The sequence below is a fragment of the Tursiops truncatus genome, chromosome 3 (genome assembly GCF_011762595.2).
Source record: "Tursiops truncatus isolate mTurTru1 chromosome 3, mTurTru1.mat.Y, whole genome shotgun sequence".
Taxonomy (NCBI): Eukaryota; Metazoa; Chordata; class Mammalia; order Artiodactyla; family Delphinidae; genus Tursiops; species Tursiops truncatus.
The window spans coordinates 83,239,072-83,255,270 of NC_047036.1; the positions used below are offsets into that span (position 1 = coordinate 83,239,072).

A 16,199-nucleotide genomic window follows, 5' to 3' on the forward strand; every position below is an offset into this window, starting at 1 on the left:
GTTGTGCCCCACAGTGTGCTAATATTTCAATATTAGTAGATGTCAAACTGTTTTCCAAAGTCATTGAAGCAATTTATACTCCCACCAGAAGTCCATGGAAATTGTTATTGCTCTACATAGTCTCTATTCTTGGTATTTTCAGACCATTCAATTTTGCCTATTCTGAAGGTGGATGTATAGTAGTACCTCACTGTGGTTTTAATATTCGTTGACCATTTAGGTATCTTCTTTCATAAGGCCTGCTCTTCAAGTCTTGTCCTTTTTTTCTACTAGTTGCCTGTGTTTTTCTTATTGAATAGTAGAATTTCTTTGTATATTTTGGATATGAGCTCTTTGTTATGTGTTCTAAATACTGCCATCTACTCTGAGCCTTAATGATTTCCTTTGATAAGCAGAAATTCTTATTTTCCATGAATTTCTTTTTTTTTTCCCATGTATTTCAAGGTCAATTTTTTCCTTTACGTTCAGTGCATTTTAATGCATTCTTTATAATACCTTTTTCTTTTTTTTAATTTATCATAGGTTCAACAATTAAACCTATATTTTATTCTTATATATATATATTTTTTTTACATCTTTATTGGAGTATAATTGCTTTACAATGGTGTGTTAGTTTCTGCTTTATAACAAAGTGAATCAGTTATACATATACATGTGTTCCCATATCTCTTCCCTCTTGCATCTCCCTCCCTCCCACCCTCCCTATCCCACCCCTCCAGGCGGTCACAAAGCACCGAGCTGATCTCCCTGTACTATGCGGCTGCTTCCCACTAGCTATCTACCTTATGTTTGGTAGTGTATATATGTCCATGCCTCTCTCTCGCTTTGTCACAGCTTACCCTTCCCCCTCCCCATATCTTCAAGTCCATTCTCTAGTAGGTCTGTGTCTTTATTCCTGTCTTACCCCTAGGTTCTTCATGACATTTTTATTTTTCTTAAATTCCATATATGTGTGTTAGCATACAGTATAATACCTTTTTCTAATGTGGGGTCATAAGGTATTCCCATATACGATCTTCTATATACTTTACTGTTTTTCCCTGCACATTTATCTACAATCTAGCTAAAATTGACTTTTGTGTGTGCTATTAGATAAGGATGTCAAAATTGATGTTTTCCCCCCAACCATATGTACATCCAGGTGTCTCAACACCACATACTGAAAAGACCATCCTTTCCCCACTACTCTGTAGTGCCAGCTTTATCATATGTGTGTTCTCTGTTTCTAGAACGTATTCTTTTGTTGACTCTTGGGCCATTGAATAAGATCTCCCAAATCCTACATGGGTCCTTCTTCAAGTTCTTCTTGGCTTTTCTTGTATTTCCATATAAATTTTAAAATAACCTGGCCTAAAATCCTGTTGGAATATTGATTTAGATTGCATTAGATCTATAGTTTGTGAAAACTTACATCTTTAAAAAAAATTTTTGTGTACTTGTAAACGCTCCCTCTAAAAAGGTTACTATCTGTTGCTGCTATGTACAAATAGTTTTTTTAATATTGACTTTATATGTGTCAACTTTATTGAACTTATTTATTAACTTAGTAATTTATCTGTAGATTAAAAAAAATCTTTTCAAAGCATATCCCCAGGTTTTTGTCTTCCTTTCCAGTTTTTATGTTTTTAATTCTTTTTATTGCTTTACTTTAATAGCTAGTACCATCAAAGTGATAGTAAATAGAAGTGGCTTTTCTGTTTTTGTTTATATTCTCAAAGGGAAATCTTTTTAACACTGTCCATTAAGTATGGTCTCTGTAGATTTTTTTAAAGCTACTCTTTTTCAAAATAAGGAAAATCCATTCTACTCCTGTTTTCTTAAGAGGTTTTATCATGACAAGTTTTTAAATTTTATATTTTCTTATCTGTTAAACATCATATGATTTGGGGAGAGGCTACCGTGGTTCCTAGAATAAGCTCATTTAAAAAATATATATATATATCACTGGTTTGGGTTTACTAATATTTTTGGTTAGGAGTTTTACATCTGTGTTCATGAGTCATACTGACCTTTACTTTTTTATTCTTGTTGTCTTTTTCTGCTTTCAATATCAAGATTATGCTGTTCTCATAAAATTAATTAGAGAGTCCTGTTTGGGGGGAATAATTCATGTATATATGTTTCAGTAAATGTTTGGTAAAATTTACTGGTAAATCCCATGGGCATTTTCTTTATGGGAAAGCTTGTAATTGTGGTTTCCAGAGTAATTTAGTAGTTTGCATTTATTATGTCTTGTGTCTGTATTAAGTTACATTCTTCTAGAAATTTGTGTATACACTCCTCTTAAGTTGTTTATAATGTCTGCAAGATCAGTAGAGATATTCCTTTTTGTTTTGTAACATTGTACAGTCTTCCCCCCCTTTTTTTTCCTTGATCAGTTTTGCCATAGTTGATCAGCTTTATTAGCCCTTTAAAAGAACTGTCTTTCAGATTTGTTGGTTCACTAAATTATGCACTTGTTTTCTATTTTATTAATTTTTATTGTTTAATATTTTATTCCTTCTACTTCTGTAGTTTTATTTTGCTCTTTTTCTAATTGTTAAAAACTGATGTCACTAGATGGATGCTTATTAACTCATGAATGTTCAATCTTTTGTAAAATACACACTCTAGGCCCTTTATGCACTGTTTTGACTGTATTCATAAATTGAGGTTTATGCCATCTGGGACATTTTCTAATTTCCTTAGTGATTTCTTTGATCATATGTTATTTAGAAGTGTACTTTTAAAATTTTCAAACCTATGCATTTTTAAGTTATATTTTTGTTATTTCTAACTTTATATCATTTTGGTAAAAACAAAAATTCTTGCTGATTTTTTTTTGGTCTGTTTTTTCTTTCTTTACTGTTGTGTGTTAAAATTTCCCACTATAATTGTGGATTTTTCTTGTCTTTGTAATCTCTTAAGCCTTGCTTTACATGTTTTGATGTCATGCTATTAAATGCATACAAATTAAGAATTGGTATATTTCAATCAGTATTTTTGCCTCAAAATTTACTTTGAGATTAATATAGCTAAAACAGTTGTTTTTTCTTTTACTTGGTGTTTGTACAGTATCTTTTTTATCTTTTAACTTTCAGTCTTTCTGAAACTATACTTTTAGATGTATCTCTTAAAATCTGCATATAGATTTTTAAAAAATTTGTCATGAAAATCTTTGTTTAGGACAATTATTTATATTATAAATTACTGAAATTTGTATATGAATCTATTATCCTTTTAAGTGCTTTATATTTATACTGCCTATTTTTATTTTTCTCTCCTTTCTTGCTTCATTGGAATTGGTACTTTTTATTTATTTATTTCCCTGGTAGTTAGAAAATTATATTTGATTTTACTATTTGTTTTGTCACTACCCAAGAGAGAACAATAGGCTTCTATGACATCTGCAAATTGAATGTTTACATCATGCTTTTATCCTCTTCCTGGACAAAGCAAGGACTCTAGAACTAAAGTGTTTTTCAAACTTACTTGACTAAGAATCATCTGGGGTCTTGTTAAAAATGCAGACTCCAGTTTATCCCTTTTTTGAACCCTAAATGTAGAGTTTACCAGAGTTTCACCTTTGAAAATCCTGGACTTCACTTTTTTTGTCCCGTTAACATAAAATGATATTAAAGCTCTATTCTTCTTCTCTGCTGTCTATTCAGAATCAACAGATGTCTCCAATGCAAAAACAGCCTTAAAAGCCAGTATCACTCTCTGGATCTCTGACCAGAGAGTTTGGTTTCCATAATTCTTAATAATTCTTAATATCTTATCTCTCAGATACCTTAAAGCAGAAGTATAGAAGTTCTTTGCCCAGGAGTTTTACTAATCTTCAGTGGTTAGATTGGCCTAAACTACCTAGTTCACCATAACAAGAAGTGGAATTCCACTTTACATTTTTTATATTTATACAAATTTATTTGATGGGGTTAAATTACTTGCCAAGCAAAGTTTCAACAGTGAAAATTGAAACTATTTGTCATTAATGGCTTTTGTTGACTTGCAAAAAATCTCATCACAAAGGCATTTACATGGTGGTTAAGAGCACAGCTCTTTAGCCAGATTACCTGCTTTTTTAATCTCACTCTTTGCATACTAATGGTTTGATTTTAGGGAAGGTGCTTTAACCTCTGTTGAGTACCTCATCTGGAAAAAGTGATGAAAATAATAGTCTCGAGGTTATTCCATGTCAATATATGTCAAATGGTTAAACCATATTTGCAAATACCAAGTGAATCAGCAAAATGTCTGCAAAATATTAGAATAAAATCTCCTTGTAAATTAGAGTACTTCTATTAGATTTTCCCTGTGGATAATCTAATGTTAGCTAAGGTTTAGGATTTTTTTAACATGAAATTTTGAGGTTTTTATTTCCTCCTTGATCTTATTTCTGTATTTTGGGGGTATCTTCATTTGTAGTTTGAGTTATTCTGCAGCTACTGGAAAATTTTGTATATTGTTCTCTTGGCCAATTGAGCATAACCAGATGTAAAAATATATACTCTATTCATTTGTAGCTTACTCCATCTGGAAGCATTTCTCTTATCAAATCAATGCATTTAATTAAAAATCCTGTGAAGACCTGTGACAAAGTGTATTTCTTGATACAAAGTTTGACTTCTCAAATCAGACATCGAATGGAAGATCCCAAATCATCAGGTAAATATTTTGTTTTCCTTAGATTAGAAAACAAATAAAAGGCACTATCCAGTTGCTATAAACATTTTTTAAATAAGATGTGCCAATCATAAAAAATTCAAGCCTTTAATGCTATATTTAGCATTAGATAGGTATGTCTAGGTGTAATTTGAGTTAGTATATATCCAGCAAAAGAATAATAGCGAAGTTATAATTGCTTTTATCTGTGGTAGCATGAAAGGGATAATAAAACATTTTTATTTGGTTAATTATGTAGCATCACTGTACAGTTCAGCAGCAAATAGGCAGCATAATAAGAAGGAGCAAGCAACAGGAAGGTGATCAGTGCTCTGGCTCTGAGACTAGCTTAGTTAATAACTTGGGCAACTAACGTATGTAACATATGGAAGGTCTTCTATAAAACCAGTTCCTAACCCATGTATTTATACCTTTATTCAAGTCTACAAAATATATGGTTGCTAATAGTATATGCCTATGATAACATTTCCTAGCTTGTTAACAATTTTACCTTTGATATTTAAGAAGTTTCTAACTACCAATTTTTAATATATATTCTTTATCTGATTTTGAAGTTTAATACACTAAAACTGTTATGTTGTTTTAGATATTCAGCTTTATCATAGTGAGACCTTAGAGCTCATGCTACGTAGATGGTCCAAGTTGGAGAAAGACTTTAAAACAAAGAATGGAAGATATGATATTAGTAAAATCCCTGACATATATGACTGTATAAAATATGATGTCCAGCATAATGGTTCCTTGAAATTAGAAAACACAATGGAATTATATAGGCTTTCAAAGGCATTAGCAGATATTGTTATCCCTCAGGTAAGTAATTCCTACATATCAATTTTCTTGTACTGTTATATAGATACTTTTAAAACGTCTATCAGTGGATAAAAGATAGTTGGTTTTTGTGTCCCAGTAAGCCTATAATTTTAAAAAGGAAAGTAACTAATTATGAATTTATATTTTAAACTTTTTGTTATATTAAATCATTGTTTGATTTTTTAATAGTTTATAGTGACTTTTTAAAATTTAAGAATTGATACTCTTAATAATAATATGCTAACAACAAGCAAGACAACTGAAAATAGGATGGGATAAATCACTTAAGTATTTATTGGGCATTTATTGTGTACCTACCAGCTCTGTGCTATGGGAATGTGTGCAAAGTGGGAGAAAAAGATAGTTGTGTCCCTATATAAATTTTGGAAGTTTTTTTACCTTATGTGGAAGTATTTTGAAAATAATATTTAGAGGCCAGGATGTAAGTAGTTATTTGTGGGGTGTGGTAGAGGTGGAACGGGGGGCCTTATCATTATAGGAGAGTAAAAATAGAGGTGTAACCAAAATTCAGTTAACTGAAATGTAATTAAACAGAGAATCAGATGATAATAAAGAGACAGGTGACAAGACAAGTTGAGATAAGAAATGTGTTAGAAGAAAACAGTTGCAGATGCCCTTTGGAGAACTTTTTTCAACTCAATTACTAAAAGATCATTTGGACATTGTAAAAGGGAGATTGGAATAAATCACACATTCCAACTGTGAACCAAAGTTAAAAAGCAGGAAAAATGAAATACAGTTGATTTTTGACCAATGTGGGTTTGAACTGTAGTGGGTCCACTTATACGCAGATTTTTTTACAATAGTAAATACTACAGTACTGCATGATCCACATATCCACAGTTGAATCTGCCAGGGATGCAGAACCACAAATAAGTTATTCTCGAATTTTCAGTGGTGTGCAGGGTTGGTGCTCCTAACCTCCACGTTTTTCAAGGGTCACTGTACATGAAAAGTGTAAAGATTGTATATAAAAGTAGCCTCACTTAAAGATACTCATATATAGAAAACAGTGGGGAGGTTCCTTAATAACTAAAAATAGAACTATTTTATGATCCAGCAATCCCACTCCCATATATCCAGAAAAGATAAAAACTCTTAATTCAGAAAGATACATGCATCCCGGTGTTCATAGGAACGCCGTTTACAATAGCCAAGATATAGAAACAACTGGAGTGCCCATCAGTGGATGATTGGTTTAAGAAGATGTGGTGTGTGTATGTATATATACATATATATATCTCTCTACACACATATACGTATATATACATACACACACCACATATACATACACACACACCATGGAATATTACTCAGCCATAAAAACAAAATATTGCCATTTGCAGCAACATGGATGGACCTAGAGAGCACCATACTAAGTGAATTAAGTCAGAGGAAGACAAATATTATATGATATCACTTGTATGTGGAATCTAAAAAATAATACAAATGAATCTATATTAAAAAGTGGAAACAGACTCATAGACATAGAAAACAAACTTACAGTAAGGGAGAGGGGGAATGATAAAGAGTATGGGATACACACCGCTATACATAAAATAGATAAGCAACAAGGATTTACTATATTCTCTCAAGGATTTACTATATACTAGTTCTCAAGGAGAACTATATTCAATATCTTGTAATAACCTATAATGGAAAATTATCTGAAAAAAATATTGGATTGGCCAAAAAGTTCGTTCGGGTTTTTATGTTATAGAAAAACCCGAACGAACCTTTTGGCCAACCCAATATATAACTGAATCACTTTACTGTACAATTGAAACCAACACAATACTGTAAATCTACTACAATTAAAACTATACTTCAGGACTTCCCTGGTGGCACAGTGGTTAAGAATCCACCTGCCAATGCAGGGGATCCCTGGTCCGGGAAGATCGTACATGCTGAGGAGCAACTAAGCTCATGTGCCACAACTACTGAGCCTGTGCTCTAGAGCCCGCGAGCTGCAACTAGTGAGCCTGTGCACTACAACTACTGAAGCCCATGTGCTCTGGGGCCCACAAGCCACAACTACTGAGCCTGCGTTCTGAAACTACTGAAGCCTGCATGCCTAGAGCCCGTGCTCTGCAACAAGGGAAGCCACCATAATGAGAAATGCATGCACTGCAATGAAGACCCAGCGCAGCAAAAAAAAAAAAAAAAAAAACCCTCCAGTGTCCTTTTCCTAATATTCACAGAATATCCAGGAAAAACTAGAGACTTTTAAAAACTGGGAATTCAGGCTGCACAACTTACCTATAAGTATTTGTGTACATGTTAAAGTTTAGCTTATTCTTGCAGCATGAAAGAACAACTATTTATTTGTTTGGTCAGTGTATATGATGTAGACAGGTTTAAGTATATTGTATAAATCAGTGATTTGCAAATAAATTCTCTTTAAAAGAGGATAAAAATATCTCATACTGCAAGAATATGTCTTTGGGCCTCACTATAAGAAACATAGGCTTAGAAAACAAGGACTTAGTCTCTGACAACATCTTTCATTTGCTAAATAGAAGTTTTATTTTGCAAAAGAGGTTTTATTTTACACAATAAAAAGTTGTATTTTTATAACAGATAAGAAAAGCAGACATGTAGATGAATGGAACAGAATTGAGAGCCCAGAAACAAACCCGCACATATATGGACAATTAGTTCATGATAAAGGAGCCAAGAACATACAATGGAAAAAGCATAGTCTCTTCAATATAGTATTGGGAAAACTGGACGGCCACATACCAAAGAATGAAACTAGACCACTATATCACACCATACACAAAACTCAAAATGGATTAAAGACTAGAATGTAAGACCTGAAACCATAAAACTAAAAGTAAACATAGTATGCTCCTTGAAGTTGGTCTTAGCAATATCTTTTTGGATATGTTTCCTTGGGCAGGGAGACAGAAGCAAAAATAAACAAACAGGACTACATCAAACTAAAAAGCTCTGTACAGTAAAGTAAATCATCAACTAAACGAAGAGACAACCTACGGAATGGGAGAAGATATTTACAAATCATATATTCAATTTGGGGGTAATATCCAAAATATATGAAGAACTCATACAACTCAACAACAACAAAAACACAGTCTGATTAAACAATGGGTAGAGGAGCTAAATATTTTTCCAAAGAAGACATACAGGTTGCCAGGAGGCTCATGAAAAGATATTCAACATCACTAATTATTGGAGAAATGCAAATCGAAACCACAGTGAGAGATCACCTCAGGCCTGTTAGAATGGCTGTTATCAAAAAGGCAAGAAATAACTAGTACTGGAGAGGATGTGGAAAAAAGTGTGGTACACTGTTGGTGGGAATGTAAATTGGTGCAGCCACTATGGAAAACAGTATGGAGATTCTTCAAAAAATTAACACTAGAACTACCCTATGATCCAGGTATTCCACTTCTGGGTATTTATCTGAAGAATATGAAGACTCTAATTCGAATAGACACATGCACCCTGTGTTCATTGTGGCATTATTTACAATAGCCAAGATATGGAAAGTGCCCATTGATGAATGGATGGATGAAGTAGTATATATAATACAGTGGAATACATAAAAAAGATACAGTCTTGCCATTTGTGGCAACATGGTTGTACCTTGAGGGTGTTATGATAAATAAGTCATTCAACGAAAAACATACTATATGATTTCACTCAAATGTGAATATTAAAATTTCTTTTAAATAAATGAACAAACCAAGCAAAATAAACATGTATTTATAGAGAAAAGAGTAATAATTACCAGAAGGGAAAGGGGGTGAATTGAGTAAAGGAGGTAGACTGTATGGTGATGAGTAGAAACAACTTCTGGTGTTGAGCATACTGTAGTTTATACAGAAGTCAAAATATAATGTTCACATGAGACATGTTATAAACCAATGTTACCTCAGTAAATTAAGTAAATAGTAAAAGAGCCTCGATGGTATGATGGAAGATAAGAACATCTAAAGATTATATTTGTTATTAAGAGTCTTAATTGAGATGGCACACATTTATTGAAGTTTGAAGATCATTTCTTTGGTGATTGTATTATGAAATGCAGAGGATTCTTTATAATAGCATTTGCAATATAAAGTCCAATGATACTCTCATTAAATATCACCATATAATAAGCTTTCAAATATCTTCATCGGTTATTTTAATCAGTTCTTTTTGTGGAAGAAATAAGAGAACTTGGGTATCCAACAATTAATTATTTGGTCCTAGTTGGTTATGGCAGCTTGCTTTTTCAGCTCTACAAAATATGTCACTGTTTTGAAGGGAAAGGTTTTTTTGTTATGAAAGTAATATATCTTTGTTATAAAATATAGATATAGCCAAAAAAAAAAAAATCAGTATGCCATTACCAACTAGAGAAAAACATTTCACTGTTTTGGAAAATTCTAAAAGGCCTTTTCCCTTAAATTCATGGATAAAATTTTTTTCATAAATTCGTATATATGACAAATGTATTCTTTGCAAAAATGGAACCAGGAAATGCATACTATTTTATAACCTGATTTTTTTTTCTTGGCATCAAGAAATTTTTTCCAAATCAGTAAAGCTAAATATACTTCATTTTTCCTAATGGCTGAATGATGTGATGTAATAATAGCTATTTAATCAATTTCTCACATTTGGAAATGTGGATTCTTTTACTTTCTTTCACTCTCCTTATACATATGTCTTCTACATAAAATCAAGAAGATTTCCAGAACTCTTTTACCAGTTTTGTTACAGACCAGCAGTGTATGAGAGTGCCTGTTTCATTACACCTTGCTAATAACAACAGAAAAATTTCCTTTGATGATGTTAATTTCAACATTTTCCTTTTGTTTACACATACATACACAATTGCATACGTATTTCTTTTTTTCATACCAATTTCACAGTCATCTATGTTGGTGAGATAATTAACCAACCAAGCTTTTGTGTTTAAGGTAAATGACCCAAGAGGTTCCATTTTCATACGTCTTCCATCTAATCAATCAGCCTTTTCTTTATTAGGCAGTTTTGAGATTTATTATCCATACTAAAGTTTTGCCATCTGGGAAGTACCTGATAACAGCAAGTAGCCTTTAAATACAGGTATCCCAGAAGGAACTGGGAGAGAAAGAGTGTGCTTATTTCTTCCCTCTTCTCTACTCTTCCTTCTTTCTCTCTCTGTCCCTGCCTTCCTCCGCCTCCACCCCACTTTCTGCCCTCTTCCTCTTATACCCTCTCTTCCCATCTATACACACAAAACAGATTTTTTTCTTATATCAGGTCATTTTCTCATCTACCTCTTTGAACTGTAATTTTTATTATAATTCTTACAATTACTATGTTTTCTTAACACTTTGGATTGTAATTCCTCATTTAATTAACTTATAATGGTTATAGAGCTCATTAAGTTTGATAATTTCACGGCATTTTTGGCTAACCACTAGTTAAAACCTTTACAGTATTGGCCAAAGGCTTTTAAATAATTTGTTAACCTTTTTAATCTTTGGCATTCAAATAGACAAAAATTTCATGGTTTCAATTTACATTTCTTTCTGTATGTTTATTGACTATTTGTTCTGTGCTTTAGTGTTTGTGCTCTTAATCCATCTTTCTTTTAGGGTTGTTTCTACATTTAAAACCTGGTTGAGTTGAATACTGTTCATAAAGATTACATTCATCCATTCATCCTATCCTCTTTAGAAATTACTTTCTTTTTCATTTACACCAAAATAAAATTCTTCTAATTACACTCAATACTTTGGGGAATAGTGTACTTGAAGTTGCAGAAATGTAAACTAGGAGCATTGTATAATGTTCAAAAGAGGCTGAATAAAAATACTTGTCGCTCACTAAAATTCTTAAATTTAGTAGTACCTTTATTGGAGTTCTTTATTATTATACCCTTTTTCTAATGTTGTGTATGTTCTGCTCAGGAATATGGTATAACTAAAGCTGAAAAACTGGAGATTGCCAAAGGCTACTGTACTCCTCTAGTTAGAAAAATTCGCTCAGATCTTCAAAGGACACAAGATGATGACACTGTAAATAAACTCCATCCTGTGTAAGAGACTGTACTGGTATTTAAGTCTATAGGCATCTGTTTTTGCATTCTTCAAATCTAATTACTTTTTAATGTTCCTATGGCTAAATCAGGAGTGTATCACTTGGCACACTGTGGAAATAAATATTACCTAGGTATTTCTAATAGTTAACTTCCAACCAAGGTTCTTTTTGGCTCCAAATTGGAGAAAAAACTGAGGCAAACAGGGAAAGAGGATGTGTGTTATCATTCACATGTGATCATCAGTGATCATCCTCATTCAGCAGCATTAACACCTGTGAGCTTCTTTAGTGCTATGACCTCTTTCGTTGTTAATAAAGGTGCTTAAATAACCTATTTACAGTGAACTTGACTAATATTAATGCTTCTTTGACTAATCTCAGTGGTCCCAGTTAGTTCCAGTTATCTTCATGTTAGAGGAATACCTGCTAAGATAACGCCTCAATTGTTATTGGAAGAGTGATAGATTTGCTTACTATGTTCTTTTACTTCTAGTAAGATTAAATTCCATTTTACAAAATAATTTCATTAAGTTTTAACTGCATGGTTACGTTTTAACAGTGTCTGCTCCTTACTCTAGGTATTCCAGGGGTGTTCTGTCACCTGAACGTCATGTCCGTACCAGATTATATTTCACCAGTGAAAGTCATGTACATTCTTTACTGTCTATTCTTCGCTATGGTGCCTTATGTGATGTAAGTAGGATAAGTTATATAAATCTATTTAACAAATATGTGTTATTGAATTTATAATCGAATCACTAACACCATTTTTTTACTGTGCAGTTTTTAATAATTCATTATTTACCATCATTTGTCAAGGGTCTACTTTATACCAAGCACTCTGCTAGATGTTGGAGATAATGACATGTTCTCTTCCCTTTGGAGAAGATCCATTTAAGCAAACAATAATACAAAATATTTTAGGTAATGTTACAGGCCAGTGGCAGTGAGATAAAGAGAAACTGATGAATTTGCATTATTTAGAGGTTAGAATCAATAGGACTTGGTGTTTGGTTGGACATTGTGACTCTTATTTACTGTTAGGTAATGAATCATACCAAAGGTTACTGCCATAAAACAACCACAGTCATTTTATTTTTCTCTCTCATGGTTTAAAGGCTGACTGTGATCAGGCAGTTTTGCATTGGGCCTCTCGTGATATTGCAGTCAGACAGTGGCTTGGGCTCAAGTCATCTCACAACTTTCTTCTCATGTCTGGTGCTTGATGCACAGAACATAGCAGCTGAGTTCCAAAAGTGAACTTCCTAAAAGAGCAAGGAGCAAGCACAAAGCATTTTTATGACCTAACTTATGAAGTTACGTAGTATCACTTCTGCTGAGCATTTTTGGAGGCAGTCACCGAGTCCCATCCAGGTTCAAGGGGTGGGGAATAGACCCATATTACTAGATGAGTGGAGTATCACTGTCACTTACTTATTGTAAGATGAATACTTGGGATTGGATGTATTTTGGTGGCCATATTTGGAAAACAGAGTCTATCACAGTATGTCCATTACCCACACAATCCATATTTCTCTCTCATGCAAAATTCAGGTAATCTCTCCTCCAGTATTCCCTCAGGCTTATCCATTATAGCATAAACTTGACATCCAGGATCTCATTATCTAAATCAGGTCCAGGTGTGGATGGGACTCCTTGGGCAGAGCTCCTTGAGTGCTCAGGAGAACTCAATCTCGTTTCAAAGACCTATGAACTGAAGATACCAATTGTCTGTCCTTCATACATTTGACATACAGTGGTGGGATAAGCATAGAATAACTGCTGTAGATAACCTTTTCAAAAGAGGGGAAAACAGAAGGTACACCATGGTCACTGGTCCATAGCAATTTTGAAATCTGCCTAGGTACTTACTGCCCATTCCTTAATTAGGGCTCTGTCATTACTACCAGGGAGTTGTTTATAATGGTTCATGGCTTCATACTTTGGGTTCTTAATTGCTTCATCTAGGTCATCCTTCCTTTTCCATAAAAAGTAGCTCACATTTGCAGCTAAGTAGTTTTCTTTAACCTGCTTCCTGTCCAAGGAAGTTTGGGGATCCAAAGGTCTGTTTATTTTTAGTTCAAGATGGTATAATTTAAAAAACAAAACAAAAAGGAGTAATTTATAATCTACTTTATTAAACAGTTCACACCCACAAATCTTAAGAATAAGCCCATTTTTACATTGGGCTCCCTCTGTGTCTACTGAGGGATAGTACTCAGCAGTCCTTATTGCTTAATAGTGAGTATCTGAGAGACATGGTAGTATAATCCTGAGAAAGTCTTTGCGTCTTTGAAAGGTCTGTGAGCCTTAAATCTTTCTGAAGTCTTAGCAAGTGTTTTTACAATCACACCCATGTTTTCATGACAGATTCCTGCGTTTCTGTTCTTCCTGGAAGCCACTTTTTAACTATAGCATTTTTTGCTCTCTGGAGAGGCTAGGAATGAGAAACAGTTTTATTTCTGAACTCTGCAAGTCTTGGCTCCTTTAATTAACCATTTTCCTGTAGTTTATCTCCCTCCTCTCATAGTTCATCACAGGTAGTGAGAAGAATCTTGGTGGCCTTTTGAGAATTTTTCCTGGAATTTTTGGTAGCTAGCTCATTGAGTTCCACTGTCTGCAGGCTATAGTGTTTCTACACTTTATGCCACTACATAACAAGGGTTCTTTTTCCTATAGTTTCCAGTAAGATTTTTTTTTAACCTTCCTATAGTCCCTCACCAACAACCTCCTCAGTACCCTTTCAGGCTTTCACTAACTCTCTATTTTTGAGGCATTTTAACTTTCACCAACACTCTCCTTGAGGCCCTTTCTTTGCTTACAGGTGTGGAAGGTAAGAAAGAAAAGAGAGTCAAGAAAGGTTCCCATATTTCTAACAGGATCATCTACAAAATTACTCATCATTCACTGATAAGTAACACTTGGGGGAGTATCAGGCATTAGAAGGAAAGTAATGAGGTTAGATAGCTTGAATTTGAGGCACTAGTAGGCTAGTCAAGTGAAGATGACCAGTAGTATGTTTATATATAAGGCTAGAGGTTTGGGTTAAAGGTACAGAGTTGGTAAGCCAACATATTAATGATGGCTGAAGCAGTGGCTATTAATAAGATTCCCAGGAAGTTTGTATGTGAAAAAATAAAGAAAATGATGTTTTAGAGATTGGCAGTGGAAGTGATAACCACACAGACTTAGAAATTTTAATATCCCCTTTCTTTCTCAGTACACTCAAACCACAAATTATCTAGAATACAATGTCACTTCTATTATATATCAAAAATATCTTTTCAGCCATCTCCAAACTAGCAAAAAATAAGAATTAAAAAACTTTTTATGTGTATATATATATATTAGCATATACATTTATGCACATCTATAAAAAAATAATCTTTAAAAGAAAATGAATTCAACTTTGTTTTCTTTTGTACTTTTTAAAATAAAGGGCAGTCAGTGAAATGTATGAAGATTTGGTATATGTCTTCTGATTCTTAATTTCTCTTATCATTGGGCCTTGATGAATAGTTATTATCAGAGTTACCCTAAGACTATGTAAGTGTTCTTTTCCCGTCAAATTTTCCAATTCATATGTTCTTTTCTCTTGTTTTTTATTTCTTTTTTATTCCTTAATAGGATAGCAAAGTGGCATCCCTTGCATACATATGAGGATTAGTGGAGCTTTAATAAAAGAAATAGAGAAAAAAATGACCCTTAATTAGCAAGGCAAGAGCTTATATATCCATTAGTAATGATGGAATTGTTTTAGGGGAGGAGAGATACATCTCTTATGTGGTCACCTTTTAACTTTCTTGCACTTATTTATAAGGTAGAAAGAACATAGAAGATGTAAGAATGGAGAGAAAGCCTATAATTGAAGTGTAATAGTGAGTGATGCATAAAATTGTAACAGATAAGTTTGGAGAGCCATGCCTTGAGGATTCTAAGAGGATTGGGAAGCCATTAAAAGGTTTTAAGCAGGGAAGTGAATGGCTTTGGTTTCTGTGTAGACAATAGATAAGTAGAAGTAGGTATGAGGAAACGATTTAGGGAGCTATCACAGTGATCTAAAGAAAGATGATGTAGTTTACACTTAGGGTGGTGGCAGTAGAAGAAAGCTTGTTGAGTATATATAAGCTTGTTGAGTATTAAGTATTCACCTCATTTGTGTGGTATCAATCAGGATTAAACAAATTACCATAATGAAAATAAAGTGGTTTTAAAGTAACATAATATGAGAAAATGCTTACCATTTGTTCAGGAATCAAAGGATGAACAGTGGAAACGAGCTATGGATTATTTAAATGTTGTCAGTGAACTCAACTACATGACTCAGATTGTTATCATGCTTTACGAGGATCCTAACAAGGTAACAGAGTCTTGATTTGCGTGTGTTACCAGAGGTAAATAAGTAACTTGAAGTTTCTCATTTTGAAAGTGTTCTGTAATATTTTTTAGGATCTTTCCTCTGAGGAACGCTTTCATGTTGAATTACATTTTAGTCCAGGAGCCAAAGGATGTGAAGAAGACAAAAATTTACCATCTGGCTATGGATATAGACCAGCTTCAAGGGAGGTAATGAAGATGAAATTTTCATTGCTTAGTTACTACAGTTCTAAATATAAATGAGGTTTCTTTAAGAATTTTCTATTATGTACTATAATTCTTATCTC

General features: G+C 33.4%; 1 protein-coding gene across 22 annotated transcripts in view; it reads left to right on the forward strand.

Annotated features, from left to right (window-relative positions):
* The window catches only part of PPIP5K2 (diphosphoinositol pentakisphosphate kinase 2), a 75,647-nt gene that overhangs the window by 35,939 nt on the left and 23,509 nt on the right, over positions 1-16,199 (forward strand). For all 22 annotated transcript variants that reach the window (XM_073802367.1, XM_073802357.1, XM_073802360.1 and 19 more), the window contains 6 exons: positions 4,506-4,647; positions 5,252-5,475; positions 11,406-11,533; positions 12,114-12,228; positions 15,788-15,895; positions 15,985-16,101. In XM_073802367.1, the coding sequence (XP_073658468.1) occupies positions 4,506-4,647; positions 5,252-5,475; positions 11,406-11,533; positions 12,114-12,228; positions 15,788-15,895; positions 15,985-16,101 (834 nt within the window). The remainder of the gene's footprint in view (positions 1-4,505; positions 4,648-5,251; positions 5,476-11,405; positions 11,534-12,113; positions 12,229-15,787; positions 15,896-15,984; positions 16,102-16,199) is intronic.